This window comes from Tamandua tetradactyla, chromosome 12, assembly GCF_023851605.1.
Source record: "Tamandua tetradactyla isolate mTamTet1 chromosome 12, mTamTet1.pri, whole genome shotgun sequence".
In the NCBI taxonomy this organism is placed as follows: Eukaryota; Metazoa; Chordata; class Mammalia; order Pilosa; family Myrmecophagidae; genus Tamandua; species Tamandua tetradactyla.
The window spans coordinates 27,653,538-27,674,181 of record NC_135338.1 but is presented as its reverse complement, the minus strand read 5'-3'; the positions used below and the strand labels follow the sequence as shown (position 1 = coordinate 27,674,181).

The window sequence follows — 20,644 nt, the reverse complement described above, 5'->3', positions numbered from 1 at the left end:
TATTGAAATATGTGTTTCTTTTGACCCAGCAATTCCATATCTAGTAATTTATCCTAAGGAATAATTAAGAATGCTATCAAGTATTGGGGATATGATTTAAAAAAAAATTGGCAGGTTCAAAATCCAAACTGTCAATCAGATATAAAACTGCATGAAAAATGAAGACTGCTTTATGAGATTTCAATAAACTGTAAAGTAAAAAAAAGCAGATTAAAATACTATTACGAAGTGATCATTTTCTAAAGGGGAAAAAATTTACAGGTATAGAGAAAAGACTGGAGCTATACATATGCACGCATGCCTATAACATTACCAGTAGGTTGTGGTATTATGAGTAATTTTTTCTTTCTAAATCTTATGAAATGAACATGCATTACTTTTGTGTGTTTAAAGATAGTTTAAAGTAGTTTGAGAAAGGTCCTTCTGAGAGATTGTCACCATAATTGTTGTCTTTTAGGGACCTCAACTTTCTAAAGTAGGGGTTTAGTGGCAGGCCAGGAAATTCCTTTTCTGTCTCCCTGTCCGCCTTTCACAACCTGAGGCAACCACTCCTAAGACCCTTCTGGAGCGGCTTGGCAGGTTCTGTGGGCTTTGCCACCTGTGCCCTTCCTCACCTGTCGTCAAGAGGACGGTGGAACACCTGCGGCGCCTTGCCGACAGGCCTCCCAACTCCCTCCACCCTCACCTGCACTGGAGCCGGCATTCCTTACCTGATGGGACACGGTCTGCACCTCTTTCCTAGTGACAGAAGACTTCTCTGTTGCTGCAACGAGCAGGGCTTCCTCTCCATAGCTTTTTCTTGTGAAGGAGCAATTCCTGCTGCTTTGAGAACTTATTTCACACCATATTCTACGCAGTTCAATGCCTTGTTCTGGGACTCCATATTTTGTCCCCTAATGAGTTAAGCTGTTTATTATTCTAGCAAGAAGTAGGCAGTTTCCCTACCAAGAAATTAATTTTTCCTCCACCTGAAGCTCACTGATTAAAAGAGATTACGGAAGGTAGAATGAGGGCGGTAGTGCACACTGAGGGTCTTGTAGGGATAGTATTGAGTGGCAGGCAGTGCCTAAAGGGTCAGGCTTCGGGGGCAAAGGACCGAACTACCTGGATTTAAATTGAATCCCGGCACCACCACACATTGGCCAGGTGACTATGGGCAAGTTATTTTGCCTCTTTATGTCTTGGTTTCGTTATCTGTGACATAAGACTTCTGGCAATAATGGTACCTTCTCATAGTCACTGTGTGGATTCCCTGAGTATACACACACAGTACGTGGAACCATATGTGGTATACTGCAAGCACTCAATAAGGATGAGTTATTATTACCATTGCTTTGAGAAGTTGGTAAGGTATTCAGTAAATAGTAGGCTTTTCCCCCCCACCTTCCTCACAACTGATCAGTGATGGTTGTGCCAAGATGCTACTGAGGACTGAGATTAAGATTGGGTGGTTGACATAGATGATCTTAAAATATATTCTCGCTTCCCTGGTTATTAGGGAAATGCAAATCAAAACCACAATGAGATATCATCTCACACCCACCAGAATGGCCATTATCAACAAAACAGAAAATGACAAGTGCTGGAGAGGACATGGAGAAAGAGGCACACTTATCCACTGTTGGTGGGAATGTCAAATGGTACAACCGCTATGGAAGGCAGTTTGGTGGGTCCTCAGGAAGCTAAGTATAGAATTGCCATATGACCCGGCAATACCATTGCTAGGTATCTACTCAGAGGACACAAACGGACACTTGCACACCAATGTTTATAGCAGCATTATTTACAATTGTCAAGAGATGGAAACAGTCCAAATGTCCATCAACAGACGAGTGGCTGAACAAGCTGTGGTATATACATATGATGGAATATTATGCAGCTGTGAGACAGAATAAAGTTATGAAGCATGTAACAACATGGATGGACCTTAAGGACATCATGCTTAAGGAGTGAGATTAGCCAGAAACAAAAGGCCAGATACTGTTATGGTCTCACTGATATGAACTAACATTAATGAATGAACTTGGATAATTTCAGTTAAGAACAGAGGTCATTAGGAGATAGAAATGGGGTAGATATTGGATAATTGGAACTGAAGGGATACAGATTGTACAACAGGACTGATTGTAAAAATTCAGAAATAGATAGCACAATACTACCTAACTAATACAATAATGTTAGAACACTAAATGAAGCTGAATGTGAGAATGATAGAGGGAGGAGGCCTGGGGGCACAAAGGAAATCAGAAGGAAAGACAGATGATAAAGACTGAGATGGTATAATCTAGGAATGCCTAGAGTGTATAATGATAGTGACTAAATGTACAAATTTAAAAATGTTTTGCATGAAGAAAAACAAAGGAATGTCAATAATGCAGGGTGTTGAAAACAGATGGTAATTAATATTTTAAAACTTTAACTTACGTGTGAGACTAAAGAAAAACATGTTTATTTGGTACAAAATTTATATTTTGACTAGTGCATTTCCTATTATAACTTATGTGGACAGCTTAATTGACACCATAAGTACATGGAACCTCGAATAGGGCATGAGATTTTGTAGGTTTGTCCAGAGCGATGCCTCGATAAATCCCAGAAGGATTTGAATAGTGAATAAGAAAGTATTTGCAAAGTCCCCTTGGGGGAATGGAGAGAAAGGGGGAAAATTCAATTTCCCCAAGTGGAGAATTCTTGATATTCTCACAAGCAGTGGGGACAACCAAAGCAATAGGCCGAGCCCCCAATCTTGGAGTTTCTTCCTATGAAACAACCCCGCAAAGGATATGCTAAGTCTACTTAAAATTAGGCCTAAGAGTCACCCCCAAGAGAAATCTCTTCTGTTCCTCAGATGTGGCCTCTCTCTCTCAGCCAACACAACAAGCAAACTCACTGCACTCCCCCTCTCTATGTGGGACATCACTCCCAGGGGTGTGGACCTTCCTGGCAACGTGTGACAGAAATCCTAGAATGAGCTGGGACTCAGTACCAAGGAATTGAGAAAACCTTCTTGACAGAAAGGGGAAAGAGAGAAATGAGAGAAAATTAAGTGTCAATGGCTGAGAGATTCCAAAGAGAGTGGAGAGGTTACTCTGGAGGTTATTCTTATGCATTAAATAGATAACCACCTTTTTAGTTAAGGTGTAACAGAGAGGCTAGAGGGAACTGCCTGAAAATGTAGAGCTGCGTTCTACATGTACAAGTAACCATGTTTCTTGAAGGTGACAGTATAATGATACAACTTTCACAATGTGACTGTGAAAACCTTGTGTCTGATGCTCCTTTTACCTACCTTATCAACAGACTAGTAAAACACATGGATTAAAAATAAATAATAGGGGGAACAAATGTTAAAATACATTTAGTAGATTGAAATGCTAGTGATCAATGAAAGGGAGGGGTAAGGGGTATGGTATGTGTGAGTTTTTTTTTCTGTTTTCTTTTTCTGAATTGATGCAAATGTTCTAAGAAATGATCATGATGAATATACAACTATGTGATGAAAAAATTATTCATAAAGCCAATATGTTGATTGGCTTTAATAAAAATTAAAAAATAAAAAAGAACATATATTCTGCCATTATTGAATGTGTTTTATAAATGTGTATTACAATTATTCATTAGATTTGTTCAAGTATTTTTTTTTTTTTTTTTTTTTTTTTTTAAAGGAAAGACAGAGAGAAGGAAGGAAGGATAGAAGGAAGGAAGGAAGGAAGAAAGGGAAACATCTTTTTTAAACATTTTCTTGTTTTATTGTATTCTGTTTCTCCGTTTTTGTTACATGGGCTGGGGCCGGGAATCGAACCGAGGTCCTCCGGCATAGCAGGCAAGCACTTTGCCCGCTGAGCCACCGCGGCCCGCCCTTGTTCAAGTATTTTATATTACTTACTGATTTTCTACTTGTTCTATTCAATTAGTGAGAAAGGAGTATTAAAATCTGACTGTAATTGTAGAAATACTGTTATTAGATATGTGCATGTTGAATTGTGTCTTCTTGATGAACCAATCCTTCTATTATTATGAAATGTCCCTGTTTATCACCAGTTCTTATCCTTGTCCAGATGTTCACTTTGAATGATATTGATACAATCATTCAGCTTTTTTGTCATTAGTGTTTGCTCTGTATATCTTTTTCATCCTTTAAATTTTAACCTATCTAGGAATTTAGTTTGTTCTTGTAGTTTTTTAAATCTAGTTTGACAAACTCTGTCTTTTAATTGGAAAGTTTAGATCATTTAATCTAATTATAAATATGATTGCATTTAAATCTAAAATATATATTCCCACCTGACATTGTAGTAGAGAAGCACATCCTGACCATTATTTTAAGCTTTTTTTAAAAACTATTATTTATTTTTTAATATACATGGGCAGGCACCGGGAATCGAACCCAGGTCCTCTGGCCTGGCAGGCAAGCATTCTTGCCTGCTGAGCCACCGTGGCCCACCCCTGACCATTATTTGCAGGGAAAGGTTAAGAGGGCCCTGACTTTTTAAAGGTTAAAGGACCTCTTCAGGCCCTTAACACACTGTTTTAACCCTTGCTTACCATCTGCTACTTCATGATGATGAGCTTTTAACCTGTAGGTACTCCGCCTTTTCATCTTTCTATCTCCCCACTGAGCACAGTGCCTATTTGGTAAGAGGACTAAAGCACTTAGAGCAGGGCCCTGCATACAGTAAGCACTTTATAAGATATTTCCATTTTACAGATGAGGAAACTGAGGCCTAGAGTCAAATAATGCACTCAAGACCTCACAGCTCATATAAAGACCTGGGCTTCAAGCCTAGTAGTCCAATTCCAGAATCCTGTCTTTATAATCCTTGCATGGTATCTCGAGACAGAGTAGGATCCTACTGCCAATTCCCAACCTTAACCTGCTCCAATCTTCAGCCTCTCCTGTCTATACTGGCATTTCGACAAAGTGCAAACTCGATGTTGCACTTGGCTGGTGAGGACTTCCATCATCTAACTCCAGCCCACCTTTCTAGATTTACCCTGAGCCACTCTCCCCTCAGCCCTGCCAAGCAGCTATGCTTGACTCCTTTTAGCGTCTTGAATGGAATGATGTACTTTTTGCTGCCTCTGCTCCTAACACTTATAGTATGTCCTGCCCCTTAGTCTAGCTATATTGCCCTTCACGTCTCAGATTAAATACCATTTCATCTGAAAGTTTTCTGAGTGTCCCAGCATACCTTACCCTTCCCTAATCACAATAATCAGTGCATATTATTGTAACTGTCTGCCTTCCCAGCACATTAGAAACTCCTTGAAGCCTAAACCACATTTTTCTTGAATCTTAGCTCTGAGCACAGTAGTTGGAATGCTAGGACACTTCAAAAATGTCTATTTAATGAATGAATAAATGAACGAAACAAAAGAAAAATGGGGAACAGGCTAGGAGGAACAAAAGAAAAGAGAGGTAATCTATTTCCATTTATGTGGTCTCTCTACCTCGAATCATAGACCACTTCCCCATTCTGTCTCTCCCATCTCTTGCCAGGCACCCCTCCCTTCAGTTAGTGCTTCATCCCTTCATGAGCTCCCTCTCACATGTGCTCTTTTCAATCTAGGGTTTCTGAAAATCTTCCTGGAAGAATCACATCAACAGCAACTCCTTGTCATAAGAATTTTTTATTATTATTATTATTTAGAAATGCAGTTATATACAGAGAACAATTAAAATTAAATTAAACTTTGTACAAATATTAAAATACTATCTTCACACCCACTGCAATGTACAGGATACCAAAAAACATATATATAAAATAAAATAAAGCAAACCCAAACTGAGTGAGTGACATCCTGCACAGAATCAATTATGTTTGTGTTGTTTTAAACCATTATGAGTACCATGCTAAAGAGGATTCCATAGTGGTGTGGTAACATAAGAAACCAGGGCAGGGAGTAGTGGGCTGCCAAGTAACCCCACCCTTCTCTCTCTTCCCTGCTTGGCAATCTGAGTGCTTTGCCCCTGTGGCCCCTCCAGCTTTCTCTGTTGCTTGGCAAAGGATTCAACCTTGGGGTTTTCTTTCAAAATTCTATTAGGTTTTCAACTGGAAAATAAGAGTTGCTTCCCAGTAAAGCTGAGCCTGCTGTATTCACCCTTTCTGGGGAACCAGCTACTGCACTACTCAGTCCAAACATCTGCCAATCAAAATGTTCTCCAAACCCCTCAATGGTGCACCAATCAATGTCCACAGGCTGAGTCAGGAGACTCGGCAGGCCCACAGAGATGCTCCCAGCCTCACTGTCCCCAGCAAGCACATGTGGAATAAAGCTGTGAAGCTTGTATTCCAGTTCCTTCTAGGCCCTTATTCTTAAGAGAAAAAGACATTTTTTTAAAAAAATGCAAGGACTTAGAAGTATTTGCAGCATATTCCATATTCTATGCATGGATGTTCCTGGGAAATGGAGACATTGTTATGTAGGAAGCAAGTAGTTCTGAGAGCTCAACTGGGAGCTGTGACTGGGAGAAGAAAGACCGAGTGCTATCTATCATTGTGCCACTAATAATGAAGCAGGAAAAGTATACCTTTGTCTGTCTTGCCATCTAGCTTCTCCACAGAACTTTAAGGCTGGGGGTAGGCGGAGAAGAGTAAGAGGAATGGGGAAGACATAACTGTTTTGTTTACAAATGGAGTGCTTGTGGAATGTACACTGAAATGCTTTACAAAATCAAAGTGGCCAGACTCAGCCCATTTCACAGTTCATACCCAGTGAAATGGAACACAGTACACAAAATACAGAAATGGCATGAGATAGAATCTACCTGCTAAACTAAGGCATTGAAAGGGACGGAAATTTTAAGTGATTTTCACCATATACTGGCCCTTCAAAGTTACTAGAATGTGACTGCAAGTCACCAGGGTATAAAACCTGCTCTGAGTCAGCTCAAGTGTGCACACCACACACACACACACACACAAACACACAATTTAAGTCCTTTGGTGCTGGCCATTTCTTCTGGACAAAGCCTGCTCCTAGACTCTCCCCTACAGGTAAGCCTAGGAAAGCAGGGCTGTGGCCAGTTTTTTGTTTTGTCTTTTCCACACCTGTACAGGCTCTTTGGGTAGACAACTTCCTAACAGACCTGACACCTGACATCTGCCCTTGTCTCTCAGCCAGGCCTCACCTAAAAACAGTTGTGGAGTCCTTAATCCCTCTACAAGGGACAAAGTCCTAAAGTCTTAGAAACAGCAGCACATGGCTGACAGTTAAGAAATTGCTTTGGGGGTAGGGAACTACAAGGAGAAAAGGTTCTCGATGTTTGCAGCAATAAGAGATTTCAGGCCCCGCACCCACAGGAACAGGTGCCTCTGTGAAGTGGGCCCCTCAGCGTCAGTGACAAGAGGGAGGGGAAAGGGAGCTAAAGGCCCAATTTGTTCTGACTACTTTCTTTTCTACCAGGGAGGCAAGTCTGGGCTTGTTATCTCCAGGGTAGTATTAACAGAAGGTGAAGAAGGTGTAAGGAGGCTTCAGAAGGAAGGATTTTCTTTCTTTTTTTTTTCCAAGGGCAAAGTCGAAAAGCCACTTTATGTGGCTGAATAAACCCAAAAGGAAAAGTGCCGTCTCTTACAGGGAAGAAAACCCAGAGTAAATAAGATAAAGGGGGGCTAAGATCTTCCATTTTTTAATATTCTAGAATACAATTCAGGTTTTAGAAGATTGCAAAATAAAAGCTGAAGGCTCAGCAATGAGACTTAAGATCCCATTTGTCTATGCTTTCATTTTTTGGAGGAAGACAAGGGCACCTTTGTGGGTGAAGGAGAGGCCAGGTTTGGTGAAGCAGTAGGACCTAATGGGCTGGGGCAGCAGCAGATGGCAGGCATATCTCTGGAAAGGGCCTCTCTGAGGCCAAGGACAGGACTCCAGCTAAGTTTATTTCACCTCCCCCAGAAGGCTTCTGTGTTTCAGCTTCTTTGCCAATCCGTTCCATCGTTAAGTACTCTGGCCTAGGTTCGGTGTGTATATGTGAGGACTTCTGGTGGGGAAGGAAAGAAACGTGTGGGAGTGGCTAATGAGGCTTAGCAGGCACTGCCCTTACCCTGAGAGGAAGGAAGACTGTATGTGGGTTGCAAGAAGCCAGGGAATGTCTGGGCAGTAAAGTGCATTGTGTTAAGAGCCGAGGCAGGAGCACAGCTGGCTGAGAGAAGGCATTCCCTTCTAATCTCTGAGGCCACCCATGCCTGGAACATTCTGGGATTTTTATTATTTTTACCACCCCAAACATAAGAGACCCATGGGAAGAGTAGAGGTGTGACACAGGGTCAGCTTCGGTTTCCCAGACCATGTTTAAAAACAAAAACAAAAACAAAGCAAAACCAAACACTCCTTAATGCCACATCTCTTGAAGATGATAGCAGCGTGGTTGAGCTCTTCCACTCCAGCTTTGTTAGCATTCAACACACAGGCAAGGAAAAGTCTAAAGCTTGGCGGCAGCTTTACCCCAAGCAGAAGTGTCGGGAACACCAAGCCTGCTCCCTCAACCCCAGCAGCTTCTCCAAGGGTCCTGTGCCCCAGGCTTCAGTCTGACAGTTCCTCAGGAGCCAGGATGTTTTGCAAATCACTCGCCCACCTCAGGCAGTAAGGTTCTAGGGGTAGAACTGTTTCTCAGCCCTTCCCTCAGGGTGCTAGGGAAAACAAAGGAGTCATTTGTCTGCTGTGACTTGTGAAGGGGACAGGCAGGGAAGGGCGTAAGTAGGAAAAGCAGCAGGGCAGCGAGCAGCAGGACGCTTCCTGGGCACAGTTACTAAGGCACATGACCGTGGTGAGGAAGATCCTCAGGACTGGGGTTGAAGCTGCCTGCAGCCACCCAGGGTCTCGGCCTGTGCCTTCAGGCTCCCCTTCCTCACCACGAACCCAAAAAGGGGCAACTTGACTGAACTGCCAGTAACCAGACAGGCATTCCATGGCATCTCAGTAACTTTCCTGTTCCAGGGATGATTCACCTCAGGCCTCTGTGGGCATCAAGGAAGCCAGAGCTGCCTGGAGTAAAACCCAGGCGGTGGCATGAAACTTCCCTTTATAATCCAGGCAAACAGAAAAAAAGTGAGGCCAGGAAGGCTAATGCTGGAAGTAGAAAGGGACTACTTGCTTTTAGGAAGACAATCTTCATAAGCCATCTTCTTTCCCTCCCTCGGGATCTTCTAGATGCTTCTTAGAAACTCTTAACTCAACAAGGCTAGAAGCCTACACTTCTGAGCTGGGCAGCTAAGTGCTGGGATGGCTTTGGTATTCTTTTCCAAATCCTCCATTCTCAGCCAAGGAAATATGACCACCAGTGTCAACCTAGCACAAGCACAGGAACCTACACTTCTTGCCCCAATAAGAGCCACTCTTTTGACTCCAGAGCTTTCACTCTCAGACCTGCTCAAAGGAAACAGGCACGACCCAGGCACAGCCTCCTGTATGGCAAGGGACAGCAGTGCAGCTACTAAGGCTTGGAGGACAGCAACAAGCCTGTGTGACAGGGTAACTGGACAGGGTTGGGGGAAGGCACAAGTAAACACAGCGGCATTCAGACCCATGTGGGCCATGGAGCTGCCACCAGACAGCTGGCTGGTGGAGACATGAAGGGCTCAAGGAAAGGGGGGGTTCAATCCAGCACATTCAAATATGTCCCTGACACAGATGAGAGGACTGGGCCAGGCGAAAAGCCAGCTCCTCCAGCTGTCTAGTAGGCAGATGGCGAGACGCTTCCTTGGGTTTCCAGCTAGGAGGGCCTACAGGCCCTCAGAGATATACAGATACACAAGTGGTAGCTCAGGTATCTGGGTAGGGTGGCTGGAGAGCCCAGGGTACTCAAACCCACAGGGAGAAGGAGGAAGGGCAGAGAGGACCATCGCAGAGAGGAGAGAGGCCAGTAGCAGCTCTCATGCTTCTTTCAACAGTGGAATATCTGTGGGAAGAAAGGAATGGAAAGCACAGTGGTTATTCCATGTGGGTCTCTGTGCAGCACATCTAACCCATTACAAGGGTCCCCATGCAACCCTTAGTTTAAAGAAATAAAATGGCTACCTCACATACACTTTAGGTAGCCTAAATTTCCCAAATCTTTTTTAGGCCTTTCTTATTCACCTCCTCCACTGCCTATGTGATAAAAACAGAATGTTCAGCCTGATACAGAACTGTTTTTTCATTCCCACAAACACAAACCTTCTTCTCTCTGCTCTAGATCTGCTGATCTAGTCACTTCTGCTTCTCTCCTGATCCCACCCTATAAGGTTACAAAGCTCTGTTCAAGCTCCACCTCCTCCTTAAAGCCTCAAGTCAGTCAAAATCAGCTTGTAACTTTTCACAGACTTGCTACAGTTAATTAAGGGAGTGGGGCATCCCTAATTTAAAAGAAATGCAGAACAATCAGCTATGTGGAAATAGCCACTCCTTTCATGTAAAGTGCCCCCTTCAAATCCTCTGCTGGCAACGTCACCCTGGATAAATCACTTTCCCTCTCTAGGTGCCAGTCTCCTTATATATCAATGGGGGTTAGACTGATGACTCAAGGGCTTGCCTTCCTATGATTCTGTTGGTACTGCATAGCTCAAACCCGGCCTGAGACTAACTCGCTATGCTCCAATACATGTCTTGCTTTCTGATCCCCTCATTTTGACATATAGTTCCCTACAATTCATGGTTTTATTATTTCCTGAGTGCAGGCCCCATTGTTCCAACTGACAGAAACTCCATGCAGACACACAGCATGTTTCATATATCTCTGTATCCCCTTGAAACCTATTTCAGTACCAGGCATAAGGTGAGTCTCAACAGTGCTTGTTCAACACATGAAACAAAGCAAGGAGGGGAGGAGAAGGGAGAAGAGCAGGGAACTATTTTGGCTCTTGAGGGAGGATAAGCTGAGATTTGTGCTTGGCCATGTCTCACAATACATGTGGTTGACTGAGCATGGGGATCACTGACCTCCATAGTTAAACCTGGGCCAATTATTAAATAGCCCCTTCTTATCCCTATATACAATCAAGAAAAAAGAAGGCATGCTGTTATAATCAAGAAAATCCATAAATATGATCTGCATTGGAGAATTTCTAATTCGCTTTCAGATATTCTAAACCTTAGACATTTACTATGCCTAGAATTCCCAGGAAATCTGAAGTTTTCTCTAAGGCTCTTTTTGAATGGAGTACATCATGAAGGCAGGAGTCCTTCCTGGTGAAAAGGAAACACCTAGGTTTATTCTGAACCCTGAACCACACTGGGATTGCATTTAAAACTCTCCAGGCTCCAGCAATGGTAGAGATGTTAGAAAGTCACAATTTCACTCTATGGCTGTTTTGTCACATAGGAGTTGGAGTCACCTAGGAGGCAGCATGGCACCATGGATTTAAAATGCAGGCTTTGGAGGCATTCCTATCTGCTTCAAATCCCAGCTTGGCTACTTACCAGTGGACAAGTGACTTATCCTCTCTGAATCCCAGGTTCCTTATCTATAAAATGGGGATGATAATTATAACTACTTCTCAGGATCACTGTGAGGTTTAACTGAAATTGTGCAAGAAAACCAATTAGCCTAGTACCTGCCACATACTCTTACTGAAAATAAAGTAGCTGTCTCCTCTGTAAGAGAGAAGAGCTCCTGTTTTCCGTATATTATGAGCCCAAGCTTCATGTTCATTCCTGATCTTTTAGGAACACAAATTACAACAAGAGGACAGACTCCTCAGCCCCCCAAACAGCTGTGTACTCTCTGATTTAGCACAGCTCTGTGGCCATGAATAGTCTTGGAGACTTCAAACTATCAACATTTACAGGTAACCATGAAAAGTCTCCCCATAAAGGAGCTCATGGAGGGTGAAATCCTATTTTGCAGGAATAAGAGAAGATCATCTCTCCTAACCCAAGTGCTATCTTTCTTTATCCCCCAAATACACCAAAGAATCTAGCAGAAGGTCATTATTGGAGAGATCACAGTCCTTCCTCACTTCCACCAAGGATCCTTAGAGGCTAACAATGTGTGACAGCACAGACCACCTACCATCCGTGTATTCCTCCGAAGTAAGGGATAAAAGGCTTTGTATGTCACTGTTCTCAGAATCTGGGGCTTCTTTGTGTGGTGGTCGGCTGTTCCCTCCGGCTACCCAAGAAGAGGTGGTTGCCTGATGTACCACCACAGTCTCTGAGCCCCGAGAGGCCCAGGCTTCACATAGTCCAGAGTGGCCTGGGGACTCGTCCTCTCCACCTGCAGAGGAGCAGGCCCCCTGGTCCGGCAGCTGCTGCTCCCTCAGCACACTTCTCCCACTAGGCCCAGACCCTTCGGACAGCACAATCTGCACTCTGGGGTCAGCGGGTGGCACACAGTGACCAGAACTGCCGTACACAGCCTCTTCATATGATGGTAGCGCAACCTGGACTCCATCCACCACGATGGACACCTGGTCCCCAGATACCCCCTGATCACGCCTGGATCAAAGGAGAAAGACAAAGGAAGAATTAAAATAAACTCAGATAAATAAATAAATACCATAATATCAGCAATGGCAACCATTTCTGAACACTTACTATGCACTAAATACAGTACTAAGGGTTTTCACACTTTTATCACACTGAATCCTCCCCCAAGCCCTGTGAGATAGGGACACACCATGAATGCAGATGAGGCTCAGAGAAGTTAAGTAACTTGCTCAAAGTTTCACAGCTGGTAAGGGATAGAGTATCCGTTTCCAGAGACTGTGTTCTTAACTTCTGGGTAGATAAAGGCATCTAACATTCTGGACTAGGTACCTAGAGACCTGGAAATAAAGCTACTCAATCAGCACAATTAGGATAAGAAAATGAGAAAAGTACTGTGATTTTGAAATGGGTCATGTGATTGGAAATTAGAAGATTTTGTTCTTCTGACTCAGCCACTTTGCCTTTTTTCTTTTTAATTTTTTAAACTAAAAAAACCCCACAACTATATGGAAATTATAACACACAGGTAGAAAAGAACACATAAAAATGCACAACTCACTAATTTATCCCAAAGGTAAAATAAGTGTATAAACCCTACTTAGATCAAGAACTGGGAACACTATCAGTACCTCAAACCTTCCTTGCACTTACCCCAGTCACTTCCTGTTTCTTCATCACCAAAATAACCACTATCTTATAGACTTTCATGGAATGAAATGTCCAAAATCTGCATTGTCTGATTGTCCTGTATTTCCTCAGGATGAGAATTTGGTTGATTTTTCCCAGGATATCATATGAGAAGGCACCACACTGTTGCCAGACTGTAAATATTACTGCTAGCTCGTTGTTATTAGTTCTCTATTTCCTCATTTGAACTCAGAAGCAAAATCCGTGCTACCTAATTCAAATGGTGTATACACAATAAAGTGAGAGAGAAGTGGTACCCATTACAAGGCTCAGAGATCTTAGAAAGGAAGGGAAACTGATGGCAAGGTGGCTCAGGAGGCAGTGTGTACACTAGCATGCACATAACTTTAGTATTCAAAATAACTAGTTTTGTTTAAAAAGTAATATATGTACTTTACCTAATGTGGACTGGTCAAAGACAAGAAAGGAAATTGACTGCATGAGCCTACTGGCATTAGTACAAAATTTAAACAAGACATATAATGAAAGCCACATCTCTGACTCAAGTCAGTCAAAATCAACTTGTAACTTTTAACAGACTTACTACAGTTACTCCCTAATTTGAAAGAAATGCAAAACAATCAGCTATGTGGAAATAGCTACTCCTTTCATGTAAAGCACCTCCTTCAAATCCTCCTTATTAATTTGTTTAATATATCAAAGGACTTGTGGCAAGATGGTGGAATAGGAGAGGCTGAGTTCACTCTGGCTCCGTACCACAAGAGATGTGATTGAAAAATGACTGGGACGGTGGTTCCAGGGTGTGAATGATTATAGAGAGCCTTCATAGAAAGGCAGTTAGAGTAGAATAAGAAAAATTGGGATACAGAAAATGGGAAGAATATACTCAGTCATGACTCAGCCTACCCCCGCAGCTGGCTTGGTAAGATTTTCCCTTTGGCTCTGCAGCTGGGATTACCCATCACAAACTTGAAAGATAATAGACATAATTTTCCTGTGCACAGACTCCACTTAGTCAAGGTATAGTGCCTACTCCCTGCCCCTGTGCCACTGTTTTGTTTTTTTTCTTTGGCAAAGACTCCTCCTCCAAGGAGGGGGAGATGTAGAGTGATGCCAGTCCAACATCCAACCAGTGGTTTGGGTACTGAGACCGCTCTCCTTCACCCACAGAGACCTGGAGACCACAGGTGCGTGCAGATGAAGAGGTGAGGCCAAGGAAGTTGGCTGAGCTGAGCACCATGACTGGCCACTAGACACTGTACCTGCAGTCAGGGACAAGTGGGCCTAAGGGCACGAGAGGACTCAAGAGTGCCATTTGCTGGGGAGAAGTGAAAAGTGCAGTCTAACAAATTACCTATCTGCCTAGCTCTCAAATAAAACCCTAAGTAGAACTGCAATCCCCCCTTGAGATTAGGGACTTGGTTTCAAGGGGAAGGACTGACAAAGCTAATTCAAAAGGGGATCTTCAAAGCTAACACAAGTAGATTCAAATCTTGGATGACGGAAGGAATAAATCTGCAAAATAATCTTATTAAGATATTAAAATGCCCGATCTACAACAGAAGATCATAAAACGTGAAAATCCAAGCAGATATGGCTCAGCTAAATGACCAAATTAAATCACCCAAGGTGACACAGAATTTGGAACAACTAATTAAGATCGTTCATAATGACACAGAGGATATAAAGAAGACACTGAAAGAGCATAAAGAAAAACTTGAAATAAAAAATAAAAAAATTTGAACTAAATGAAAAAAGAAAAATATCAGTTATCACAGAGATGAAAGATATTGTAGACCAAATTAAAAGTAAATTATACCTCCCTCACTACACAACACATGACTCTCAAGGGTATAAACCTCCCTGGCAATGTGGGACATGATTCCCAGGGATGAGCTGGGATCTGGCATCATGGGTTTGAGAAAGCCTTCTTGACCAAAAGGGGAAAGAGAAATGAGACAAAATAAAGGTTCAGTGGCTGAGAGATTTCAAACAGAGTCAAGCGGTCATCCTGGAGGGTATTCTTATGCATCATATAGATATCCCGTTTAGTTTATGGTGTACTGGAGTGGCTGGAAAAAAGTACCTGAAACTGTTGAACTGTATTTCTGTAGCCTTGATTCTTGAGGGTGATTATACAACTATATAGCTTTTACAATGTGACCCTGTGATTATAAAAACCTTGTGTCTGATGCTCCCTTTATCCAGGGTATGGACAGATTAGTTAAAAAATGACAATAAATAAATAATAGTGGGGGGATAAGATAAAAAAAAAATGGGTACACTCCAATACTAGTAGTCAATGAAAGGGAGGGGTAAGGGGTAAGGATATAAGAGTTTTTTCTTTTTTCTCCTTTCTTTGGAATAATGTAAATATTACAAAAATGATCATGGTGTTCAATACACAACTATGTGATGATATTCTGAGCCACTGATTGTATACTTTGGATGGACTGTATGTGCATGAAGATATTTCAATAAAAATAATTTTTAAAAAGTACATCAGACTGGTTGCAGAGGTTAAGGAACTGAGAGGCAGAAAGCTGGAGCTTGGTACAGAGGCACAGAGCCAGCAGGAGTGCATGGACGGGAGCCCAGGACTAGGAAGTAAGCCAGGCCATGTTCCTTGGTTGCGCTACCCTCACCAGCACAGCCCCGCGACCGGTGACTCACCCCACACCCCACACCCCTGAACTCCGTCACCCACTCCCATTCTGCGTGCCCCAGGTGTCCCCACCCCACCAGCCCCCAGCGCACATACCTGCCCTCCATCCCTACCCCAAGTGCAGCCCAACTCACCTCTCCTGCACCCCTCTTGAGCACTACTTCCCCCTCCCTGTTCCCTGCAGGCTGCTGCCAGTGTATAAAGGCTGTGGGTACTAACCTCCATACCTAGGCTACCCCTGCCCCCATCCTGCCCCCGGCCCATAGTGTCACACCGCCTCGCTCCGCCTCACCCAAGCTCTATGCAACAGTTTATAGCACTCCCAGGCCCACATATGTGCATGGGTCCCAAATCATGTCATTCAGCTCTGGAAACCGCACTTTACAGCAGTCCTAGAACTGCGCATGTGCACAGCCCTCAGTCTTACTTTCTAGCTCTGAGAAAGTGCTGACCTGCACAGCCAGGTCACATCTGCCCCCAGTCCATGAAGGGACAATGCTGACCTGCTGCCATAGCTCTATGCATGCACACAAAGGGGCCCATGCTTTAGACCAGAGTACACCAGGGTTACGGCCCCCAGACCGGTACACACAGACTGTTACATCCTCCCTGGCTGCTGGGTGCCCACATTCACAAGCATCAGCATAACATCCCCAACCTGCACCTATACCTGCCCTGAAACAAATCACCACCACCACCCTGTGCCCTGTTTCCTGCTGTACAACTATCCCACAAACAAAAGAGCTTAGACTACTGAAAGAAATAACCCCCAAAGTAATTCAATCAAGATATTTACATGTCACGAAGACAGATCACTAAGCATATCACAATGCAGACAGATAAAGCCCTGCCTAATGATCAAATTAAAACACCAGAGGAGACACAGACGTTGGAACAACTAATCAGAGATGTTCATACAACTCTACTTAATAAAATAAGTGGGACAGAAATGACATAAAGGAGATCAAGAAGACAGCAGAGGAGTATAAAGAGGACTTTGAAAGAATAAACAGAAAAATAGCAGTTATCACAGAGATTAAAGACTCCGCTGACCAAATAAAAAACATACTAGAGGCACACAACACCAGATCTGAAGAGACAGAAGAGAGAACAAGTGATATAGAGGACAGGATAATTGACTTTAAAGACTCAAAACAGCAAAAGGCAAAAAAGATGGAAAAAATTGATTCGGGAACTCAGGGAAATGATAGACAAAACAAAGTGCACAAATATAAGAATCAATGGTGTCCCAGAAGGAGAAGAGAGGAGTAAAGGGCTAGGAAGAGTAGTTGAGGATATAATGGGGGTAAACTTCCCAACCCTCATAAAGGACATAACATACAAGTCAAAGAAACTCAAAGAACTCCAAACAGAATAAATCCAAATAGGCCTTTCCCAAGGCACATACTAATCAGTCTGCCAAATGTTGAAGAAAAGCAGAAAATCCTGAAAGTGGCAAGAGAAAAACAATCTACTACATACAAGGGAACTCAAAATAACACTGAGTTCAGACTACTCAACTAGCACCCTGGAGGTGAGACGTCAGTGGTATGATATATTCAAGATCCTGAAAGAGAAAGACTTCCAGCCAAGAATTCTGTCCATCAAAACTGAGGGAGAGACTAAGGTTTTCACAGGCAAAGAAATCCTGAAAGAATATGTCAACAAGAGACTGGCCCTACAAGAATACTTTTCAGTAATAGCTTTGAATGTTAATGGACTAAATTTACCAATTAAAAGATACAGATTGGCAGAATGGATTAAGAAACATAATCCAGCTATATGCTGTTTACAAGAGACGCATCTTAGACACAAGGATACAAACAGATTGAAAGTGAAAGGGCGGAAAAAAGATTTCCCAAGCAAGTCGTAACCAAAAGAAAGCAAAAAGTAGCGAATATCAGATAAAATAGACTTTAAATGTAAAGACATCATAAGAGACAAAGAAGGACAACTATACACTAATTAAAGGGTCAATTTACCAAGAAAACATAACAATCATAAATGTTTATGCTCCCAATCAAAGCGCTCCAAAGTACATGAGACAGACATTGACAAATCTGAAGGGAGCGATAGGTGCTTCAACAATAATACTGGAGACTTCAATACACCATTCTCCTCTATAGATAGAACAACCAGACAGAAGATCAACAGGGAAATAGAGAAGTTAAATACTTGATAAATGAATTAGACCTAACAGGCACATATAGATCATCTCCAGGACTGATCATATGGGGCACAAAATAAGTCTTTATAAATTTAAAAACATTGAAAATAATTCAAAACACTTTCTCTGATCACAATGGGATAAAGCTGGATCTCAATAACCACCAAAGAATGAGAACATTATAAATATATGGAGATTAAATAACATATTCTTAAACAACCAGTGGGTCAAAGAAGAAATTGCTAGAGAAACCAGTAGATATCTGGAGATGAATGAAAATGAGAGTACAACTTATCAGAACTTAAGGAATATGGCAAAGGCTGTGCTGAGAAGTAAATTTATTACCCTAAATACCTATACTAAAAAACAAGAGAGAGGGCGGGCCATGATGACTCAGTGGCAGAGTTCTTGCCTACCAGGCCAGAGACCCGGGTTTGATTCCCGGTGCCTGCGCATGTAAAAAAAAAAAACAAGAAAAAGCAAAAATCGAGGACAAATTTGACAAAATTCAGCATCCTTTTCTGATAAAAACACTCCAAAGGACAGGAATCAAAGGTAACTACCTCAATATGATGAAGGGAATATATAAAAAACTGATAGCCAGCATTGTACTTAATGGAGAGAAACTGAAAGCTTACCCCTAAGATCAGGTACAAGATAAGGATGCCCACTGTCACCATTATTATTCAACATTGTGCTAGAAGTTCTAGCTAGAGCAGTCAGGCAGGACAAAGAAATAAAAGACATTCAAATTGGAAAGGAAGAAGCAAAACTCTCATTCTTTGCAGATGATGGTATTTGCAAGATACTGAGAAATCTACAGCAAAATTACTTGAACTAAAACAAATTCAGTAAGGTGGCGGAATATAAAATTAATGTGCAAAAATCAGTAACATTTCTATATACAAGCAATGACCTAGATGAGGAATCAGTTAAGGAAAAAATTCCATTCAAAATAGCAATTAAAAGAATCAAATACTTACAAATGAACTTAACTAAGGACGTAAAGGACTTGTATACAGAAAACTACATAACATTGCTAAAAGAAATCAAAGACCTAAACAGGTGGAAAGACATTCCCTACTCATGGATAGGAAGGCTAAATATAGTTAAGATGTCAATTCTCCTCAAGTTGATCTACAGATTCAACACAGTTACCAATAAAAATTCCAACAACCTATTTGAAGATTTGGAAAAGCTAACTACCAAATTCATCGGGAAGGGAGAGAGACCCCAAATAGCTAAAAGCATCCTAAAAGAGAAGAATGAAGTGGGAGGATTAACACTCCCTGATTTTAAAGCTTATTAAAAAGCCACAGTGGTCAAAACAGCATGGTACTGGCACAAAGAAAGAAGCATTGACCAATGGAATCAAATCCAGAGTGCAGAAATAGACCACAAGATCTATGGTCAACTGATTTTTGACAAGGGCCCCAAATCCTCTGAACTGAGACTAAACAGTCTTTTCAATAATTGGGCATGGAAGAACTGGATATCAATAGCCAAGAGAACGAAAGAGGACCCCTATCTTACACCCTACACAAAAATTAAATTAACTCAAAGTGGATCAAGCGCCTAAATATAAGAATAAGCACCATAAAGCTTACAGAAGAAAATATAGGGAAATATCTTCAAGACCTAGTAATAGGAGATAGCTTTCTAAACTTTACACCCAAAGTACAAGCAACCAAAGAAAAAAATTGATAAATGGGAACTCCTCAAAATCAAATGCTCTGCACCTCAAAAGACTTTGTCAAAAAAGGTGAAGAGGTAGCCAGCTCAATGGGAGAAAATATTTGGAAATCATATATCAGACAAAGGTTTGATTTCCTGTATATACAAAGAAATCATACAACTCAACAAGAAAAAAAACAAACAACCCAATTATAAAATGGGCTAAAGATATGAACAGGCATTTTTCTGAAGAGCAAATATAGATCAAGACTACAATGAAATACCACCTCACACCTATAAGAATGGCTGCTATTAAACAAACAGGAAACTATAAATGTTGGAGAGGATGTGCCATTATTCACAATCGCCAAAAGATGGAAGCAAACCAAATGCCCATCAACAGAGGAGTAGATCAACAAAACATGGTATATACATACAATGGAAAATTATGCAGCAGTAAGACAAAATGATATCCTGAAGCACATAACAAGATGGTTGAGCCTTGAGGACATAATACTGAGCGAATTAGTTGGACACAAAAGGATAAATACTGTATGATTCCACTTTCATGACCAGCATAAAGGTATAATCAGAGGATTATAATACAAAATATAGGGGACTTAGAAATATATAGAAGTTAGAGATGGGTGAACCATTAGCTAATGAGGTTGAACTCCAATGTAAGGGAATAAATAGAAGCAAAGGTGATTCTCTAGTACGTATATAAATAATATAAATAATATTACCATATTGAAGATGAACAAGATTGAAAGGGGTTGTATAGACCTACGTGTCCTACTGATCCACACTAGAAATATGAATTAGTTCTTGCAAGAATTACTTCAAAGATATGATTCTTGTACAAAGAGTGTTTGAGTCCAGGGTACAGGGGCAAACTACTATGACATGCTATGAACTATGTTTAAAAGGAAACCATCAGCACTACCACAGCAACAGCAGAGATAAATAATGGGGGAAGGGACAAGAACTAAGAGGAGGTTTTAGATTTCCTTTTTGGCAAGGCAGTGTTTATTGGTTTTCTTTCTCTTGGGAACAATGAAATTACCTAAAATTGAAAATGTTCA

At 41.7% G+C, this 20,644-nt stretch overlaps 1 protein-coding gene across 5 annotated transcripts in view; it reads right to left on the bottom strand.

Moving 5' to 3' along the window:
* Window positions 1-5,612: 5,612 nt before the first annotated feature.
* SUSD6 (sushi domain containing 6) overlaps window positions 5,613-20,644 on the bottom strand; it is a 145,107-nt gene continuing 130,075 nt past the window's right edge. For all 5 annotated transcript variants that reach the window (XM_077122846.1, XM_077122843.1, XM_077122844.1 and 2 more), the window contains exons 5-6: window positions 11,990-12,414; window positions 5,613-9,898 (exon numbers count right to left, since the gene is read on the bottom strand). In XM_077122846.1, coding sequence (XP_076978961.1) covers window positions 9,873-9,898; window positions 11,990-12,414 — 451 coding nt within the window. In that variant the 3' untranslated portion in view covers window positions 5,613-9,872. The remainder of the gene's footprint in view (window positions 9,899-11,989; window positions 12,415-20,644) is intronic.